This window comes from Arvicola amphibius, chromosome 4, assembly GCF_903992535.2.
Source record: "Arvicola amphibius chromosome 4, mArvAmp1.2, whole genome shotgun sequence".
Classification (NCBI taxonomy): Eukaryota; Metazoa; Chordata; class Mammalia; order Rodentia; family Cricetidae; genus Arvicola; species Arvicola amphibius.
In genome coordinates this window covers 100,793,888-100,815,407 of record NC_052050.1, presented here as the reverse complement: position 1 = coordinate 100,815,407, position 21,520 = coordinate 100,793,888, and the positions used below count along the sequence as shown (strand labels likewise).

Below are 21,520 nucleotides of genomic sequence, written 5' to 3'. Positions count from 1 at the left end.
CCAGAAAGAAAGAAAAGAGAAAGGAATCAACCTGGAAAGAAAAGTTCTTGTTTGCTTCTCTACCACTGGGCCCTGAGTTCATCCCCAAGACTAACAATATGCACAGCCAAGGTGGAGGTGGGAAGAGGGCTTGCTGGGTTTCCTTGCTCTCTGGTTCCATCAGCACTGGAACTTGCCTCAGCTCCCTCATTGAGACGAGACTTGTGGAGCTGAGCAGCTTCTATCATTCCAGAAGAAAACAAAAACAAAATGAAGTGATCTAGATGAGCCAGTGTCTAGCCACCCCACTGTGTGGGTGAACTCAGCTGAGATCAGAAGAAACTCCCACCTCATGTAAGTCACTGATGCAAAGAGTTCTCCTCAGAATGGATGCTGAGCCCGGTGAGTTCTGAGCTCTGAGGTCTGATCCTCTCCTTACACAGTGTTGCATGGTGACAGATAACAGACACGGTGCGAGGCAGTCACTTCTAAGAGGAACCCCGAGTTTCCAAGGTGGACCCCCCACTGCCCCTCCTGGCATCTGTGTGTGGATGACAGACCTGTCCACCTCTCACTGCTTTCCTACTTCTCCATCCTGTTTTGTTTCAGCAGTTTTAAGAAAAGGACAAGATTTTCCCGGGTGCTTTGCCTGTCTTTGTTTAGTAATGCGCAGTTATCAGCATTTATGCTGAGTATCGACTGCGAGCTGAGAGCACCACAGAAGTTGGCGCTTCAGTGTATGGGTCTGGCTGGCTCGGACTCAGAGTGGCACACTTTTAAACCAGTAAACTGTTATTGCAGACTTGATGTGATGGTGTTTTATGAAAGCCAGAAAACTCTTTCCACGGGCTCATCTCATGCCTGTGGGGTCTCTCTCAGACACCCAAGCTCGGGTGCTGCCCTGTGCTTTCAAAGGGGCAGAATGGAGGGGAGGGTGGGATTTGAGCTTTATTAAAAAAAAGTTTCTCCTCTTATCACCTCCGTTCCTCCTGCTCTGTATTCTGCTGCTTGATACCAAAACAATAACTGAAATCAGGAAATTGCCAAAGCTAGGATATCACGAAGTAATGTCTTCGGGCTGCCTTTGGGTGAGCATTTTACCAGTGTGGACAGCAGGCTGTGCAGGCTTCATTGTTACATCCAATGAAGATGTAACCAAATTAAACAGTGACTTTTGTCCCATGCCTCCTATAACAGTCCTCAGAAGAACAATTGTCACCTAGAGACCTTTGCTTTCTTCCCTTTTTCCTCCTTTTATTTCTTTCTTCCTTATTTACTTTTATGCTTTCATTAAGAGATTGTCTCACTATGTAGATCAGGCTAGTCTGAAACTTAGGATTCTCCTCCCTGAGTTTCCAGAGTGCTGGGCTCATAGGTGTGAACACACCTGGCATAGCTATCTCTTGGGAGAAAGAAGTAGCTACGATTTTTTGAGTACCTAATATGGCTAGATAATGCTTTCGACCTTCATTTCCTGGATCACTTTAAAGCCATTGGACAAACAAGGCAGCATGGCTCTTTCTGTGTGGTAGGTAAACAGAGGAAATGGGGCGTTCTGGCTGTCAAGTCACTCCCCCCCCCCCCCAGCCCATAAGCTGCAGAGCAGGAAACAATATGTGAGCTCCCCCCCCCACTACACACATGTTCTTTCAGCTGTGATATGGCTTTAACTACCACGAGGAACATCAAAGATACATGTGTTGGTTGCCTAGGGATGGGATTTGGAGAGACACAGCTAAGGGGGCTGTTTTATTCAGTAATGAAAATGATCTAAAACTGACTGTGGTAATAGTTGCATTTCTCAGGGCTTATAGTAAAAATTGCTGAATTACAAGGGGAAATGCATCCTGGAAAAATGATGGCATGTGAAAATTGGTGCTCTGAGGCACCGATTATGTGTTTGCATTTGGGGGTTGGTATTAGACACAGTGGCATAAACAAATACTCAGAAGGCACTCGAAAGGAAGAACGTGCTGGGAGCCTTCCCCACAGACACACACTAACAGGCCCAGATCCTTAGGGGTGGCAGCCCTGGGCTTACATTTGCAACTGGCATCTCCAGTGATTCAGAGTTAAGTCCTTATGTCCCTGTCTGGTCCCAGCCCTGATCCTGCTGAGATGTAATAGCCTAAGGCAACCCCAGGTTATCACTAGAGGGATAGGGACAGGGTCCCAGTACCCTTACCTGTGTATTTGCTTCTAATGGTTTCCTTCATTATTACTAACAGTTATCTCCGAAGAGTTGAACAGAGACCTGTGGCCTCTTCTATGCATCCTCTGGACCTATTGTATACCAAACCCTGTGCTAAGACATTGGCTTGCACTGCCTCATACAGTTACTCCCACAAGCCCCATGGAGAGCTGGATATGCTGATTGCCTCACTCTTAGCAACGGCAGAAACAGGAGCACAGGGCAGGTCAATGGTTGAAGACACAGAGACAGGAAAAAGCAGGGTCTACAGGGATTTTTGCTATCACAATTACAATTTCTTACCCAAGCTCTCCAGGAGAGACCAAGCTCCTACCTTCTTCACCAGGTTCTCCCTATGTTCTAAAAGTGGGGCCCCCAACAGTATCGGAGCAATCAATTGTTAAGATGCTGACTGGTCCACCTTAAAATAAAAGACCCGATGTCAAGGGTGTTTGGGAAATGAGCTAACCAAAGTTTAACAGCTTCTCATTGCAGAGGAACTCTTCAGAGCCGCAGGCCTTCCTCACTTGATGGTAATAGCAAAATAACACCAGTAATCACCTGCAGGCAGTTACCGCTTTCTGTGCCGGGGACTATGACATGTGTTTAAAGCATTATTCCACTTTTGCAGCCATCTAGGAAGTATCTGGTGTGATTATCTCCATTTTGCAGGTCAGGAAATCAGGGTTTAGAATTTACAGCCTTGCTACTTTGAATACGCCTATCAAGTCTCATTTCAGAAGCTATGTAGGGTCAGGTCTGGTTAGCACTTGAATGGAAGAAAATGCAGGCCAAGGAGATGAAGGACTGGCTGAAGGTACCCAGAACAGCAAATTAGGGCAAATCTGAGCCTCCTGTATGTCTGAGGCTAAGCCTGTCACCCAGCTTGTCTCTTCCTCATAAGAAGAGCAAGAGTACAAACCTCCAGTGTTGTTTCCACATTTTCTCTATAAGTTGAATTGATGACATTTGCCGCCACACACAATGCAAAATAAATATAGGTGAGCTAAGCAGAGCGGGGCGGCAGTGGGGGGCTCCGGTGTGAGCAGAAAACAGGACTTTCAAGCTTTCGCTTTTGACATGGCCTGAAATACTGCTAAAGGCATCAGACCACAGCAGAATGATAAAGGCCAGGATGCAGCTCGCTTCCCCAGGGCTGTCACAGGACCCTAATGGCTTTATTTTTCACAGGCAGAAGAAGGCGGGATATGTCTCTCAAATTAGTAGGTCTGCTGTGTTTCAAATTGTTTGCATTTCTAAAAATGGGACTTGACATGTGAACAGTTATTATCCAATACAGGACCCAAAATCTGCCTCTCTCAAGACAACAGCCGGGTAGCCAGGGGATTCTCATTAAACATGGGCATCCTCCCAGGGTGGGACTATTGTGTCCCCCAGATTCCAACCCAAATTAGTTTTGAACTCTGGAGCTTTTGTCAAATGTCTTCTTCATTTCTTTCTTAAGTGTTGGGAAAGTGTTCTATGTCTTCATTCAAGGGTGTTTGTCTCCCAACAAGGTGTCTGTCCAGCAGTAGTGTCAAGTGTCCAGGTTGGCAGTGCTGCGCTCCAGACTTTAGGGGTAACTCAACTCCTGGAGCTCCACCCAAGACCTAGTAAATCAAAAGCTCCCGGGCAGTGGGGTGATCACATTCTTCTGATGAATTTGCCCGTCATCCTCCACTCCATCTTCTTCTCTCTCTCCTACGCCAATGGAACCATATCTGTGATCAAGAGCATCCTAATTGGTGTCCCAATCCCAGTCCAACTTTCCATGGTCTAGTTCCCACTGAGAAGTCAGAGTGATCTTCTAAGAAGGTGAAAATGTCACACAGGTGCCTGGTGGAGTTTGCATTGTCTGTCTCCAACTCTTACTCCATGTAAGATCAGTAAAGAGCTCTGCCTCCCCTCTTGGGAACAGCTGCTCCATTCCCACTGTGGGATCATGCTCATGGTTGGTTGTGAAAACAGCTTTTCCTGCCCTCCACCCTCTGGGGAACAACTTACCACGAGCGTCAAACAGACTCTCAAGTTACAGTACCGCCTGGAGAACAACTTACCCATTAGCATCAGACAACATTCTCTCAAGTTACAGTACCACCATTAGTGACCAGATCCCTTTAGATGAGTGTGACTCTTCCTCACTTGGACATTCATGACCTAGTTCTGGATGGACACGACAATACAGCGACACAACGAATATGAAGGGCCAGAACTCTGGCACATAGTAGGGAATCAGTGTATTAATCATAGCCACCAATTGACCAATTCACCCAACTAGGAAATTCAAAGACTCAGCCCCAAAGCTTCCTTAGTCCCACTGCTCACTCTGCTGGGAAAGTTGAAGACAAATTCTGTTCCATAAAAATCTAGTTCCTCAGACTTGACTGTATTTATCTCCCCATGAGGACTGTGTCCCTACCCATGTACCACCAGCGAGACTTCCAGGGTTAATTGATCTTGTGTTTTGTTTCCGCCACTTTGCTTTTGTTGTTCTCTTTGATGAGTTTGCCTTTCCTGAGATGTGTCTGATAGAGGAATTTTCTTAAAACGACTAATAATTGGACGTGAAGGAAAAATAGCACATGGCCCAACGACTGCCCTAAGCATAGACGCCACACCCAAGTGTACACACATGTGCGCGCAAACGCTACAAGACACACTGCTGCACTAGAGATTACACAGACTTGTAGGCACCAATCAGAGAAGACACACATGTAACTGGATCACATACAAAACTGGGACTCTCTGACCCTTCATGATTTAATGTTGATTTTGACAACACCTGGACAAAGAGCCAGAAAACGCAATACGGTACCTTTCGGTGACTTAAGTGTCGCCACTGCCCAGTCACCATCAGAATTTCCTAAAAAAATAACAATCGAGAAATGCTGATCTGGTTGTGTGGAAGTGCTTGCTTGTGGTACCCTCACACCCAGGTGGTGTTTGCTACCTCAGTTAGCGGCTTCCAAGGAATCTGGCCTCAGGGAACCCAGGGAACAAGGAAGGGAGTCAGTGTGGACTTGCAGTAGGTATGCACCTGTTGCTTCAAGACATAACGGGATATCAGGAGACATAGCCTGAACACCCCAGGCAAGAGCAGCAGAGGAAGGATTATCAAACAGTTCTCTGGTTACACATTTCACCTTACTGTGAGAGGTTGGTTTCGCTAATGTGTACACAAGTGGACAGATATGTAATTTGCCTCCCATTTGCTGCAGACGTTCTTCTGAAAGAGGGCATGCCATTGTTAAGTCCAAGCCCAAAATTAGAGCATGTCCTTCTGCCTATAGTTTTAAATGCTGCATTGTGTTGAAAGAGTGAGTGAATTCGCTCTTCTCCAGAGTCATTTCTCCTTAAGTAGGAAACTCCCCAGTGTTGTGGGAATGTATCCAGCCAATAGCCTCTTAGAGACCATTAGGGCGAGGTCTGACGTACTATAAGCATAGACGGAAAGCATGCTTGCCCATTTTTCCTTTCGCTTGGTTGGTGGTCAGAGCTTGGTTTGCAACCCCAGCACCCACAAAGCAGAGGAACACAGCAGCTTTCTAATATGAGTGATCCCCAATAAACATTTGTTATCTTTTATTACGGGATCTTATGAGCAGAATGATTATAGAGCCTCCCTGGTGTGCCAAAGAACTTTCAGATTGCATGAACCCCTTGGTGATCTGAACCCTATCCTCTCTTCACTCAAGCAGAGAGGAACTTGGAGCCACAGGACAGTGAGTTAAAGCTCAATGCCCTGTCTGCTGTGCTTTGCCATGTCTTCTCCCCTCAACCAGGGTCACCTGGAAATAGGCCTAGGGACCCAGATCTTCCTTTGCTCAGGGACACCAGTGTGACCACACCCAAGTCACAGGCTCCAAGGAAGTCATCCCCTCCTTAATCAAATTCTCAGTTTGCCTCTAAGGCAGGACCCACTCTTTTGTCACCTTTCCCCAGCTTCAGGTCAGGTCATGGCTGACCGGGCAGTAACACATCTTCTTCTGTGAATCCACTGACAACGAGTGTACTTAATAAGATGATGGGTGAGCCGGCTCCCAAACAGGTACCACAGACCTCACTACGCTTGGTGCCACTAGCTGACATTAGAGGAGTATTTAGGGTTGAAAATTGATTGTTAAAAGGGAATGGACCATTTTAGAGCAAACAAGGACTGCAGGAAGGAAAGAGAGAGAGAGAGAGAGAGAGAGAGAGAGAGAGAGAGAGAGAGAGAGAGAGAGAGATATGAGGGAAGGTTGGGTGTGCTGACTCATTTCTTAGCTTCATTGGGATGGAGTCACTCCACCACAATGATTTTTCAGTCAGCTATTGGAGCTGTGCTCTTTGCTGCTTGAAATTTCACCTCAGATAGACTGTATTCCAAATATGTTACAGTTCTGTTGCATTCAGCATCGTGGGAAAGTTTTTAGTGTCACAGCAAAAACTGACAGCTTGGTGAACCTTGCCCCCACAGAAGGAGGGGGAAATGGGGCTGCCCCCACAGAAGAGGGGGAAGTGGAAGTGGGGATGGCCTCACAGGAGGAGGGGGATATGGGGATGGCCTCACAGAAGGAGGGGGAAGTGAGGATGGCTTTACAGAAGGAGGGGGAAGTTGGGATACCCTCAAAAGAGGAGGGAGATATGGGGATAGCCCCACAGAAGGTGAGGGATGTGGGGGTGCTCCCACAGAAGGAGGGGGATGTGGGGGTGCTCCCACAGAAGGAGGGGAATGTGGGAGTGCTCCCACAGAAGGAGGGGAATGTGGGGATGGTCCCACAGAAGGAGGGGGATGTGGGGATGCCCCCACAGAAGGAGGGGGATGTGGGGATGCCCCCACAGAAGGAGGGGATGTTGGGGGGAGCCTTGAAACTCTTCTGCCCAGTGATATGCTGTGACAGTCACAAGTAGCCCTGCAAAGGCGCCATTTTGTGCAAACAGAAGGATTTCCAAGTCAAGCCATCTTGAATGTGAAGTCTGATACTCAGCCACACTGCGCCTTGGTTTCTCCACCAGCAATACCACAATACAGTAGTTCTACTGTCTCTCTTGGACACATGCTGCTTTGGAATTCAGTGGTATTAGCCTCAGGTAATATCTAACTTAAAAAAATTAAACCAGCTGAAATCAGTTCATGGCTGAGAACTGCATAGTTTTCTTTGGGTTTTGGTATGAGATATACCAGCAGTGAGCGTAGAGAGGGAATCCCTGCATTGTTGCTGACGTTGTCCATTTTTATCGGAAGATGTAATATATTCTGGAAAATCATCATCTGTTCAATGGCAAAAGGGAAAATATTTTCCTTAATATAAAATTAAACTTTGGGTTAAAATGAAGGCATGCAGCACTTCATTATCATGCTGGCAAATTCCTTCTTTCTTACACTGGGTGGCCAAGGTTACCCTGAATCACATAGGGGCTTGTGTTCAGCAGCCTCCAGCGGTCTAGGAGTTCAACTCTCAGAAACCTGGGACCATGGATCAGGGCAGATGGGAGATAAAGGCAGACTGCAGGCAACTTACTGTTTGTGATGTCCAATTAGATAACAGGGTGGAGTGTCCCCTGCTCTGGAGAGAAAAGTACTCCCTCCCCGAAGCACCAGGTGATCTTTAGGGATACCTTCCGGGACACTTAAAACTCAGGCCTGACCAATTTTAGTTTCACGTACATTCTTCTTTCTTGCTGGGCCCCTTCGGTTCTGACTTGGCATGATGTCTATTATATGTCAATCTACTGGCTTTATAAGGGGCACTGATAGTTTGAAATGACCCATGTGGACACAATGTAGATGGGGTCAGCCAGGTCATTGCCTCAGTGTCACCTATAGCCAAGGGGCACCAACCCAGTATCTGGAGAATAAGCAAATAATGATAAGTCATTGCAGCATACTTCCACACCCCCAGCCCTGAGCCACTCAGCTCCTGACACTCCCCTCTGTGTTCAGTCTTGCCGATAGCTCTGAAAGACCCCCGAAGAGGACTTTCCCTCAGGAGGAGACCCCGAGACCCAAGGATCAAGCTGAGACCAAGGATGCAAACTGCAAGAGGTTTATTAGGTAGTCACAGGTACCTGTGGGCAGCAAAGTCACTCGGGAGACTTGCACGCTGCTAGGCAAAGTGACTCCCCTTTTGATGGGGTAGGGGAAGCAAAAAGCGCGCGAACAGAAGCAGATGCCTGGTTACAGGGTTGTCATTGGTGGATTCAAATAGGGTGGTGAGTTCGCCTTGGAGACCGGCAGGGGACTCAGATAATAACTGACTTGGCCTTATCTAGGGTGTGGAGCGGGTCCCAGGGACTTTCTATTCCCCGTTGGGGCCAGATGGCTGACCACAGATATCTTTTTGGTGCCTAAGAGCCCTAACCTTTCATCTGCCCTGTTTGTGCAGGCCCTGCGAAATGGCGTTACTGCTGCTAGCTTATTGTCTTTGGGTAGAGGTTTTTCAGCTCAGCAGTGGTCCCCTGAGAACAGGCCTTTCTACTGTCACATGCCTGGTACAGGGTGTGTTGAGGCCCTGACGTCTAAAAGAAGAAAGTTCTAAGTATGAATGGGGTGATTTCAATTAAGCAGCAAAAATAGAATGAGAGAAAAAGGCAGGCAGGTTTGGGGATCTGAATCGGGGATAAAATATACTTATAACCCTTCCTTCAAATCTGATCTCCCGCCAACACCGGCAGTAGGTGTTTGAGACGTTTCAGCCCCACAGTTAGTCTGATAACTAAAAGATGTGGAAAGATTTAATATTACAATTATACAAATTGGAGTGATATTGGGGACTATCCAGCTCTGCTCCCTTGCCTATCATGTGAAGTAGAAATCTAGGCATTTCACTGGCTGGCTCCTTGGTACACAGCTTGGTAAAGGCAGATCCCAGACTAGAGGGAGCACCTGGTAGACACGCATTGCATACTTTGGATATTAAAGCCTTCAAGGTAGATTTATTTCCTAGGGATTTTTCTTTCTTTACCCGCTGGACTGGAAGATCTCCCACAGTGAGTCTGGCTCTGGGAGGCTGCAGAGCTTTAGAGGGCAAACGGTTTTTAAACAGCCTTGCCCCTGGGTGGTAATGATCCTCTAATGAAATGCATTTCCCCACTCACACCAGGTTTGAATTACACCTTAATAAAGAACCCTTGAAAGAACATTTATTATGGGATTTGCAGTTCACTGATGCAAGCTGATGCTGGAGTTCCAGGAGCCGCTGGTCAGGCAGTTCCTAAGTCAGCCACAAACTGATGTAGGAGTTCAGGGGAGCCACTGGGTCAGCTAGTTCCTCAGCCACAAACTGACACTCCACTCAAAAGAGAGGCACCAGCCTACTCGCCACTAAATAAAATCCTGAGAACTCCACAGTTGTCTAAGGAGAGGAAGGGAAGTCCGTTAGCCCTGTACTAGATGGGGCCAAAATCCCAAGAGAAATTCTTCTGTTTATTACAAGATACAAAGATGATTTTTTTAAAACTCCAGCTAGTCTCTGATTTTTGTCAAAGGCAAGCTCATTCATTCATACAAAAAACTTCCAGGAGGCCCTGGTTGAAGAAGAAAGAGCTACATAGGGAGCGTCAAACATATTTTCAGATTGCAAATTTCATTCCAAATTCTCTGCAGACATTTCTTGGCTAAAGCTGCCCCACAGAAATCCCAGAGAAGATCAAGGAGCTCTGTTGGAACATTCATCAATTATTTACCCTAAGAGCTACTAAGACTCTGATTTGTGGGGGGTCTAAGAGAAAGAAATGAGTTGCCTGGATTGATTTGACCAGTTCACAAAGAAATGAAACACATCTGGACCAAGAGTATTCTTCATGTCTAAGGAAGAATCCCATATAACAGCAGATGCTATTTATCACTGAAGTGCAGGGCTCAGGAAAGGGAGGTGGGACCGGAAGAGTGTTTGAAGGTTGTTGAAGCCCTGTGAGCAGTAAAGATGCTCTCACCTGCTCTCCTGGGCAATACTGCCTCTCCCTTCCTTGTTAAACATGCAGCTTAGTTTGCACATGTTTTGCAAGAGCAGTGTGGAATCAAGAAAATTGATGACTATAGAACAGAAGAGGGGGTGTTTTCTTTTCTTCCCCAGGGGCTGGGGGAGGCAGAGAAATAAAGCATGAGAGTCGGATAACTAGTAGGGAAAGTCTTACCAGGCAGGAGATTTAGAAAAGCCTGTTTCTGTCTATTAAACACGTGACCTTGGCACTATACACTTGGTTCAATCTCTTCTCATTATTCCATCCTGAAGGTCTAGGCAATTGGGGAACAGGAGCTCTTCGACTTCTGATACAAACATTAATCACATAGCCTGTCTCTGGCCTTACGTGCAGTCCCAATTCACTTATTTAATGAGTATTATTATTATTATTATTATTATTATTATTATTATTATTATTATAAACCTTAGATCCCACAAACATCTGAGCCACATGGTAGTGTCTGAACTTTGGGTTCTGTGGTTAGGACATTTCATAGCAGAACCAATTGAAGAATATCTACTATCCCATCTCTCCTGAGGGGCTGGGAGAAAAGAGATGAACAATTGCATATCTGTGGTGTCCTCTACCTGTCCAGAGTTTCCTGGATCTAAAATTATATGAGAATAAATGAGTTGGTGCTGTAAACGGCCAGAGGAGCAGAAAGAGCTCCACCACGGAGTCAGATGGGATTCCAGGCAAGGAATCGTCCTACGGCAAAGGTCCTGGCAGTCAGTCCTTCAGTGAAGGAGAAGCATCCTCCATACAGAGAACGTTAGGGACGAGGAAGAAGACCTTTCAGGAGGACTCAGGCTGAGCCTGAGAGAAGATAGAACCGAGAAAGGATTCAGCGTGGCTGCTCACACGGGAGTGGCCATCTGAGAAGGACAGACACTATGAATGATGGGACTTAGCTCGTTTCACTGGTTTCTCTCTGTGAATTTCATAAACTGGGAAACTGAGGACTGCCAGGGGTCGGGTGCTGTGCAAGTCACACGGAAGCTATGCCGTAGAACCAGGGTTGGAGTTCATATCTGCCTGGCTTTTCAGCTCCTCAAAATATAAGCTCAGCGGTGTGGAGGTAAGGAGGAAAGGTGGGCTTAGGAACCTCTCCTCGAAAACAGGACTAGAAAATGGAACTCACGGGATGTAACAAGAGGGAAACTGATTTCCTGTATCTGGAGTCAGCAAGAATGTAGGAAGCAGGCACCGGATTTGAATTTGAGAGAGGACATGTAAAGCGAGCAGTGGAGATGGGATCCCCTTCTCCTGAATGCTGGCTTGTGTTCTGGTCTAAGCCAGTAGCTCTCAGTGCTGGCTTCTTATTAGAACACTCTGATCTTTTCAAATTTTCACATCCATGAATGGTTAATCATGTATCTCTGTGCCCCTTATGCATTCCTGGTGCTTGTGGAGGCCAGAAAAAGGTGTCAGATCCCTGGAACTGGAGTTGCAGATGGTTATGAGACACCCTGTTGGTGCTGAAAATTGAGCCAGGGTCCTCTAGAAGAGTCACTGAGCTAACTCTCCAGCTCCCTTTATTTTTTTCAAATGTCCATGTCTGAACTCCACTCTTACCCAGCTCAGTTAAAGGTTCCAAGGTGCACTGGGGCCCAGGTACTGTTTACTGCACTCGGGGTGCTGGATCACCTGTGTCATCGAGAAGGTGAGTTGCCACAACCAGTCACTAAGCAGGAACTGGCAACTTTGCTGTGTCTGTGACTTCACCCATTGGAATATGTCTGAGAGCAAGGTGCCCTGTTCGAGTGGGAGAGACAGAGGAGACATGAGAGGGAGATGGATGCTGGGTAATGGAAGCGTCTGTTAGCCTCGGCTCTGCTTCCTGCTGTTGTTGGGTCTGTTGAATCACTGCTTCAGTCAGGTTTCTTAATCTAGTCGTTGAGCTACTAATTGTGTATTCTCCCATGGATCAGTGAGAGAGCGTGCTTCAGAAGTCAAATGTAGTACTGTACGCTTGGTAAGATCAACATTTATAGTAGCTATAGAATCTAGAGTCTATGCCTCCTTTCCCTAGGAGAGAAGGTTACATGAGCAAACATTGTATGCTCTCCATAAGCTGCTCGGAGATGGAAGGGAATGTGTGGTGATGGGGTTTACCTTGTTAGAAGGCAAGGCATTGCTAGGACGAATAGACCAGATTCTACACCTGAGGATCCTGAGGACTGCCTAGGGCAGATGGGGAATTCTAAAGGGGATTAAGCATAAGCAGGCCCATAAGCATCTAGGTCTTTCTCCCCAGGAAAGTGTCCTAAATAAACAGGTGCTCCAGATGACCAGCCTGCCCCCAGAGAAAGGCAGGACTCAGTCTAGAGGAAGTAGCTGGGCAGTCTTGGGTCTAGATAGACAGGTAGATAAAGGGATAATAGGTGATATATAGATGATAGATAGATAGATAGATAGATAGATAGATAGATAGATAGATAGACAGATAGATAGATAGATGATAAATAGATGATAGAGATAGGTGATAGATAGATAAAAAGACAATAGGTGATAGATTCACAAATAGACATATATACATAGATTAGATGATAGATTTATAAATAGACATATATGTATACATAGATAGATAGATGATAGGTTCATAGACATAGATAGATGATAGACACATTTGCATAGATTTATAAATACATAAGCATATACATAGATACATGCACAAATTGGTTACTAGATAGAGATAGATATACGGATAGGCAGATAAATGATAGATGATAGACAGATGGAAAGATGATAGATAAGCAGAGGAAATAGGTTTAATAAAGAAATAAGTATAAAAATAAAGAAGTCCATAGGAAGGGGAAAGGAAACAGATTCTTGCAGGATGTTTCTTACCTACTGCCTTTAGGGAGGCATACTTGTTGAGCTCTTTGCCTGGAGGCTGCTGTTCATATGGATTAGAAATCTGGCCCAGGTTGGGGTATGAATGTGGGTGTCCCATCTGCTGGAGCAGAGGAGAAGTGGGCACTGCGTTGTTCATCTGGGTGGTATCTGAAAATGAAGAGACAGACATGGTCATAAACAGAGCAGGGCCTTCCAACCACCCCCACCATCATCACATCCCTCCAGCCTAAAACCCTCCCACATACTGTGGACACACATGGAAGACATGCGTGGAAGAGCATCAGACAGAGCAACAGCATGCCAAGTTTCTATCATTGCATAACTACTTGTGTTGTCGAAACAGTATGTGGGGGCAGTAAGAAGGGGCTCAGTGGTTAAGAACTCAGATTTGATTATCAGCACCCATATTTAGAAGTTCACAAACAATTGTAACTCCAGCTCCAGGGGTATCTGACTTCTCAAGCCAAGCTTGGAACTTGCGCTTACATGCATATACCCACAGAGACTCAGAATTGAAATTAAAATATATATATATATTAAGATAACAAAAAATTAAAATTAAAAGAAACACTTTAAAGTAACAAAATTTAGGTGCTGGGGAAATGGCTGTGTGACCTGCGTTCAAATTCCAGCACCTGTGTCAAGAAGGTAGGCGTGTACATGTCTGTCTGTACTTCTAGCAGTTGTGAGTAGAGACAGCCAGACCCTTGGAGTTGGGCAGCCTAACAGAAATACCCAGCTTCTCATTCAATGAGAGACCTTGACCCAGAGCAATAAGGTGAAAAGCAGAGAGGCAATACCTAATATCTGGCTTCTACATGTATGCACATAGATGTATAACCCTCCTTGCACCCTCCCCACACATTTAAGAACAAATGGGATTTGTGCACTAATATGTTCACCTTCAGTAACATTCAATGACCTCTAACTTGGAAGAGTGCTCAAATCTACCCCTTTGCCAAGAAGCTGGCAAACAGGAAGTCACCAGTGATGGCAAAATATCTCGGACCAGAGGCCTCGGAAGCTTGAGGCCTATGCGCAACCTGCTCAGCTGCCGTAACTACAGAAAGGAGTCAAGCCCGCTGCACTGATATTTACAGTGAATGGATATGTGAAACAGACAGTGTAATCTCTAGCAACCAAGCCTACCAAAGTGGATAATCTCCAGAATGTCAGGGTCTCTGATCAGAAAGACTTTTTACACTATTTCATTGTGTTTTGTTCTATTTCACACATGTGTTATGTGCATGGCTTCTACATGCATATGATGGAATGCACCTGTTAGGGGGAAAGGGCTTCAGAGCAAATTCATGCTGCATCTAGGAGGTTTCCAGAGACTGGACAGGAAGCATGCGAGGCGGTACAAACGTTATAGTGTTTATCTTACAAAAGAAAATGAGCCTATTTCTGCACACAAAGGTTTGCATGAACTAAACATACGATTATAAAGCACACATACTGACTACTTGGCAGGGACTGAAAATCACGGTAAGGGAATCTCTAGAAGGTTCATCTTATTGATACACTCTGAGATGAGGTAAGAAGGAAAAGTTGAATATCAGTCAGGTGTGGCAGGTGAGAAAAGGCGCTAGAGAGAAGTTACAGGCAGAGGAAATGCAGGTGACTTTGCCGCCAAAGGGAAGATGGCAGATTCAGAACCTGGGGAGTGGTCCTTGGTCTCCAGACATGCACAGCTGGAAAATACAGCATGAAGAAAGTAGAACAAGATGCAGGAGCAAGGTGGCAGAGCCCAGCCAGCTCATTGAGAGACCCCATCTTCACTTTGAGAGCAATGAAATGGGGTTGCAGGCAGAGATGGTCAGTTCAGGAGAGTCAATCAGGGTCCATTCTCAACTAGGGAATCTGGCGGATGAGCTGCTACCACGATGCTGGGACTACCTCGTGAGATCCCATTAGCTGGCATTCACGCTCACTTCCCAGCTTCTGCAGCTCTTGGCTGCTGGTATCCAGTGGTTTCCTCTCAGCTGATGGGGTTGCCATGCTGGGCTCTGTGCATTTCACCCCCCCACCCTCAACACCTGGGTGGTGTGTGACCAATGCCTCACTGCCATTAAGGTACAGAGTACAGATACTTCAAGATGGGGGTGACTATGGATAGACTGGTGGGTGCTTGAAGACTCACCCTGGATTGGGACGGGTTCAGTACTGGGATTTCCATGATGGGTCATATAGTTTAGGCTTTTCAGGCCTCTGTTCCAACTATTCAAGCTGCCATGGTAGGGTGAAACTAGTCTAGATATCATAAAAAAATAGTCGTGTTTATTTCAGTAAAATTTTATTTTCAAAACCAGATAGCACCAGGTTTGCCTCAAGGTCTTTGTTTGATCATCACTGTCTACACTTTACCTGACACCTTCATCCATGTATAGCCGCTGTATCTTCCCTTTTGGTTTCCCAGTGTGTGTGTGTGTGTGTGTGTGTGTGTGTGTGTGTGTTTCTCTGAAAACCACTCATGAAGAGCCATGAGCTGAACCCCTACCTCAGGCTCTGCATCTAAATGGCGCAATTCATGACATATATGAATATTTTTGTATTCGGAAACCAATGAACCCAGTTATAAAGAGAAAGGATACCATAACTGCTTCACAAATATAGGGAATGTGTTTTCATCAGCACACCTGTGTGGGCTATCACATAAAGCCCTATGTCTATAGGGAGTACTGTGAAGCATAAGCTATGTAATCCAGTCTCAGGCTGGCATCCAAAGACGTAGGATATCCTGCTGCGATAGCTTTTGCCTGACCAGGACAAACAAGTGAGGAGAGGAAGGGTGCTGGTAGGATATGGCTCTCACTGTGCCCTGGACCCTGAGATGATCCTACATTTTCCTATGCAGATCCAACCTCCAAAGTGTAAGTCTTCACTCCTGGAAAAGTCAGACCAAGTAAGTATTTTCTCAATTGTTGGTCCAATGGAAAGAAGCTCAGCATACATTGACATGCCTGATGCTCTGTGTGTGTGTGTGTGTGTGTGTGTGTGTGTGTGTGTGTGTGTGATTTCAGCATACATCAACACATCTGATGCTCACTCTCTTTGTGTGGATTTCAGCATACATGGTCATGTCTGATGCTCTCGGCGTTTGTGTGTGATTAGCACACATCGTCATGTCTGATGTTCTCTGTGTTTCTTTGTGTGTCATTTCTTTTACTGTCCAGCCACTGTGTTTATACACTTAGAATTACCATTTCCCTTAATATGGTTCTTCATTTCCATCAGAGTTGTACAATGAGCTGTCAATCATATTAAGTGTGGGCTTGCCTAGAAATCATGAGATAAGGCTTTAAATGAAGCACATGTTGGGTATGAGCTGATGAAACACTTGCAGCAGAAGGGCAGGAGACACAGGGAGGAAATGAAGCGGCATTGAGGTAGCACACTGGTTTAATCCCACTCTGGAACTGTACTGCATGGAGTTGAGTGCCTCCTTCACAGCCCATCACCACAGGAACAATGGGGCTCCCTTTGTGTGTACACAGCGAGTCTCATCCATTGCTGGCTGAGGATCCTCCTTAAAAACTCAACTCTCAGTTACGATTTAGGTTTGTATCAGCGTGGCAATTCTCTTGCCCCCTGCCTTGCTACCAAGCTACGGTAGAAACTTCCAGATGGAAAGCGGGGGAGAGGCATGGGAAAAGTTGGCTAATAAGCACAAAGATAACGTTTTTTAGTGAAATAAAAGGACTAAACTCTGCTGTTCATCTCCTAGTGTGTGACAGTTAACAATACCGGATTGTCTGTCTCTCCCCACGAAGATAGGATAGAGAGTCTGAGGTTACAAATGTGTTGGTCATCATTATTTCATCATGTAATCCATGTATCACACCTGATACCACGGATATGGCCAATAATTATGTGCCAATTAAAAGTAAGATAAAATAAAGCTCCAAAATTGACCAAGTGATGCATAGCGAACATTAGTAAAGTAATAATGACTCAACACCAGGTCTGTTTTGTCCCCTATCCCCGGAAGAGACCTTAAACACTAGCTTGTCTAGTTAGAACTGACACCCTCAAAGTCAGGCCTCCTCCATCCTCTCTGACCCTCACTACGGTACTCAAATCCTATTTCTAAGCTCACCAAGGAATGCTAACCACTTTATTAAAGGAGGGAAAAGCCTGTTTCTCTCGGGATATCTTGGGGCAGCTTTTACATTATTAAACAGAATACTTAATATTCCATTACAGAGCATTTGCTTTTATATTATTTCTGCTCAGTTTTGTGCTACCTCAAGAGCACTGAGTGGTTATTGAACATGAGAGTAGGTATGACGGAAAGGGCCCACTAAAATGAAGGAGAAACCAGGGCTGCCCAGAGTCACATTTCTGATTCACACTCAAAATCACAGGAAGTGACTTTCTGGCAGACATAGAGAGCCATTTTGTGCTAGCTTCCAGGCACTGAATATTCAGAAATATTAAATTTCTAACCCTCAAGGAAGTCATCAAGAACTGTTAAACAGACCTTTGTGACTGGGTTTTGACACGTTATTTTTTGTTTTCTTAGACAAAAAGATAGGTTAGACCTCTTAGTTTGCTGTCTGTTAAGTTCCCTCAAATGCACGCAGCAAAGGAGACACAAAAGAGCCAGATAAGAGGAAATCCCAGGCTGGTGTGTAAGGAAAACAGAGCAGCTGGGTGAAGATGGCAAATCGGAGAAGTTAAGGGAATGCTGCAGCCAAGATGAGAAAAGAAGTAGAAGTGTGTGCATGCCTGTGCCATCTGTGCCTGTATGTACAATACACATATGTCACATATCTATACTGCATGCACACATAATTCCTTTCACGCAGCTGTGGATGTAGGGGAAACCAGTGCACTTGTGGTGTCTTTTAAAGAGTGATTTCTCGTCTAGCTCAGCTCCGGAGAGATCTCATACACTGCGTAGAAAGAGACTCTGTCTAACCCAACAAAAACACTGTTCCACACCTTATAATTTCACAGCTCACTGCAGCCCTTAGGGAGACTACAGAGCCTGTGCTGTTCTGTGACACTAACCATATTTCAACAACAGCCTCCATTAGTATTCAAGAAGCCATTGACACCCTGCACTTTCCTCCTAAGACAGAAAGGGCCCTAGCGTTTCTGACAATCATTTGTAAAGGAAGTTGGGGCATAATTACTTTAATTGGAGGCATCTAGTATTCTTCCACCAAGGTAACCACCTTGGAAGTTCCATTATGCGGTTTATCTTAGTCATTCAGTAGAAATAAAGTGCATGCAATTAAGATCATGTCAGTTCGTGTAAAAATGCTCAGTTACAAACACGAAGAGGGTGTTCTGAATTTCTTTGTGGAAAAGACAAATGATCAATGGCTTATTTGGAAGGTCTGACAACATGAAGAGCCCCCAAAACTTTTTATGGGAAGCAATGGCACAGAAAAACACTGGAGGCTCCAAGCAGGCTGCTTTGATGATTCTCACAGACTGTCTTCTCAAATGCTGTCTGCTGTGCTTACCCTGTCCTCTCTGCCAGCAAGGGCTGTGCACATGTGTGCACATGTTCATGTTGACATGCCAGTGTGGGTGTGCATGGGGAGGTCAGAGTTCAGCGTCATATGTCATCCTTCATTTTTCTCTATTATATTTGTTGAGACAGAGTTTCTCACTCAACTTGGAGTTGGTGGATTTGGCTAGGCTGGTTGGCCAGGGCATCTCCTGTCTCTAGCTCCCCAGGCTTGGGACTACCAGTTAATGCTGCCCAGCTCATCTTTTCTACTGAGAGGCTCAGAGAGCAGACTCAGGCCCTGGTGTTCACACAGCAAGCACTTCCCTGACTGACAGTCTCCCCAGCCTCTGTTTTTGGGGTTTTTTTTTTGTAGGATAGATTTTAAAAAACTTTCTATGGATGAATGTTTTGTCTGTGTGTATATATGTATACCCTGTGTGTGTGTCTAGTGCTCTGTGTGTATATATGTATACCCTGTGTGTGTGTCTAGTGCTCTGTGTGTATATATGTATACCCTGTGTGTGCCTAGTGCTCAGGAAGGCCAGGAAGGGTGTCAAATACCATGGAACTGGAATTACAGGCAGCTGTGAGCTACCAGGTGGGGGCTGCAAATCAAACCTTGGCCCCTGAAGAAGCAAGTGCCCCTAAGTGCTGAGCCATCTCTCCAGACACTAAAGTAAATTGTTTTGAATCTACTAAAATACTTACAATATGGAACAGAAGCAACCACATTGTCCTCACCCAGTTCCTCTATTATGAACGTGTAGACACTCATCATCCACACCTAAGGATAAGGAATGGATGCTACACCTCCTCAGTGGAGATGTGGCAAACAAGCCATTTGGAACTCACTTCATTCTCTGCTCCATCTTTCACTCCTATCGGTGTAGACACACGAACTGTCTTATGCCTTGGGTTAAAATACATAATTCTTTACTTCATTGTATTCCCCTATCTGCTACTTTGCTGCACTTCCATCTTTTTATGTTTTGAGGGCATTGTTTATTTCTTGGTAATGTAATATTATCTCTAGGCTTATATTATATATTTCCTGTCCTGGCCCAAGGACCATCCATCTCTTTAAAGGCCTGGTTCATTTTATAGAAGAAAAGTATTAGACACCAAAATTTGTGTGTAAGGGAGCTGTGGTTACTTTTCATATAGCTCTGATGACAGAATAAGAATATTTCCACGTGTAAGAACATAAACATATGCACATATCTATAAATATCTATTTATGTAACCCCCTGTACCTGTATTAGCCTGTGCATGCATTCATTCTGATGTCCCTAACTATGATCTATTGTCAAGTACATCATTCTTTATCACCCACTTGCTTATCTTAGTTCTCCACCCAATAAACCTGACTGTCATTGACCTCCATCTCTCCAGTTAATTATTTGAATTACATATATTCATATATTATATTGAATTATGTATATTTATGCATGTGTTATATATACACGTGTGTGCAATGACATAAGAATTTATAGCTCATATTCAGAAGGAAACAAACTTCATCCAATAGAATACAGTAATTTGGGACTGTGTTTTTAAATGTTTTATTATCATTACTCATTATATAAAATTATGACATTTTATGTGTGTTTGTCAGGCATTTTGCTTACATTCATATCCATTATCCTCTCTTGTCCCCGCCTCCCCAACTCCCACTGGTCCCCTTCATCTTCTACTTGTGTATATTTTTGAACTCTAGAGAAAACATGTAACAATTGTCTTTCTGAGTCTCCAGTTTCATCCATCGCCCAACAAATGACAACTTTTGTTCTTCTTTGTGGCCAAATAAAACTTCACTCTGTATATGTATCCCGTTTCCTTCACCCATTCAACAGTTGGATATGCAGGCAAATTCCATAACTAAGGTATTTGGGGTAATGCTGCAAGGACCGTGGCTGTGCAGGCATCCCTGTGGCATGCTGACCTTGATTCCTTTGTGCTATGTCTGCACTGGGAGGATGGGATCGAGTTTAACTCCATGCTTAGTTACATGAGCAACCTCCATATTGATTTGCAGAGGGGCTGTACCAGTGCTCATTCCCACCAACAGGGAGGAAGGGTTGGCTTGTCCAGCATCCCCACCTGCATTTGCTGTGTTTTTCTTGATAGTGATTCTGACTGGAGTCAGATGGGATCTCAGTATAGTTTTGATTTATTCCCTGTTGGCTATGGACACTGAACATTATTCATACATTTACTGGTCATTTGCTTTTTCTAGATTATAATATAATTACAGCATTTTCTTTCCCTTACTTTACTTTAAACCTTCCCATGTACCCCTCCCCTCTCCTTCAATTCATAGCCTCCTTTTTCCACTAATTGTTATTGCATACATATATATTCCTAAATATAATATGTTCAATCAATATGATGCTACCTGTATGTGTATGTTTCAGGGCTGACTGTTTGGCACTGGACAACCAATTGGTGTGCTCTTCCCTGGGGAAGACCATCTCTCCCTAACTTTTCTCAGTTACCTGTAGCTCTTGGTGTAAGGATGAGGCCTCATGGGATTTGTCCCATCCACTTTGGCATGTACAATGGTGTCTTCCTTGTTCAACTCATATTTGGGCAGTTATATTGGTGACACTTCTTTTGAGAACTGTCCAATTAATTTGCTAATTTATAGATTATTTGAGTTTGGTATTTATTTTTATTTTAGTGAATTCCACATTCTATATGTTATGCCTTGCCGGATGGAGAGAAGGTAGAGGGTCTCCCCCATCCTTCAGGCTCTCTTTTTATTCTGTGTCCTGTGTTGCACAGAAGCTTTCCAATTGGAAGCAATCCCATTTGTCATGCTTGTTACTTAGCTACTGAAGTCTTTTGCCTGTGTCTATACCTGGAAGTATTTTCTCTGCTTTGCTCCAGGGAATTTCAAAGTCTTCCATCTTACATGGAAGTCTTTGATCCACTCTGTACAGGAAGAGGAAAAAATATCTAAACTTCTACACATGAGCATATGAATATCCACTTCCCTGGCACCTTTTGTTGAAGGCATTTTGCTAGTTTACATTGTTTTTACTTTTGTTGATAGATGGATAGATAGATAGATATGATAG

General features: G+C 44.7%; 1 protein-coding gene across 2 annotated transcripts in view; it reads right to left on the bottom strand.

The window, feature by feature from the left end:
• Nucleotides 1-21,520, bottom strand: part of Shisa9 (shisa family member 9) — a 294,553-nt gene that overhangs the window by 7,825 nt on the left and 265,208 nt on the right. Inside the window, exons 3-4 of one of the 2 annotated variants that reach the window (XM_038328916.1) lie at nucleotides 12,965-13,120; nucleotides 4,986-5,033 (exon numbers count right to left, since the gene is read on the bottom strand). In XM_038328916.1, coding sequence (XP_038184844.1) covers nucleotides 4,986-5,033; nucleotides 12,965-13,120 — 204 coding nt within the window. The remainder of the gene's footprint in view (nucleotides 1-4,985; nucleotides 5,034-12,964; nucleotides 13,121-21,520) is intronic. The other variant, XM_038328917.1, reaches the window with a different exon arrangement.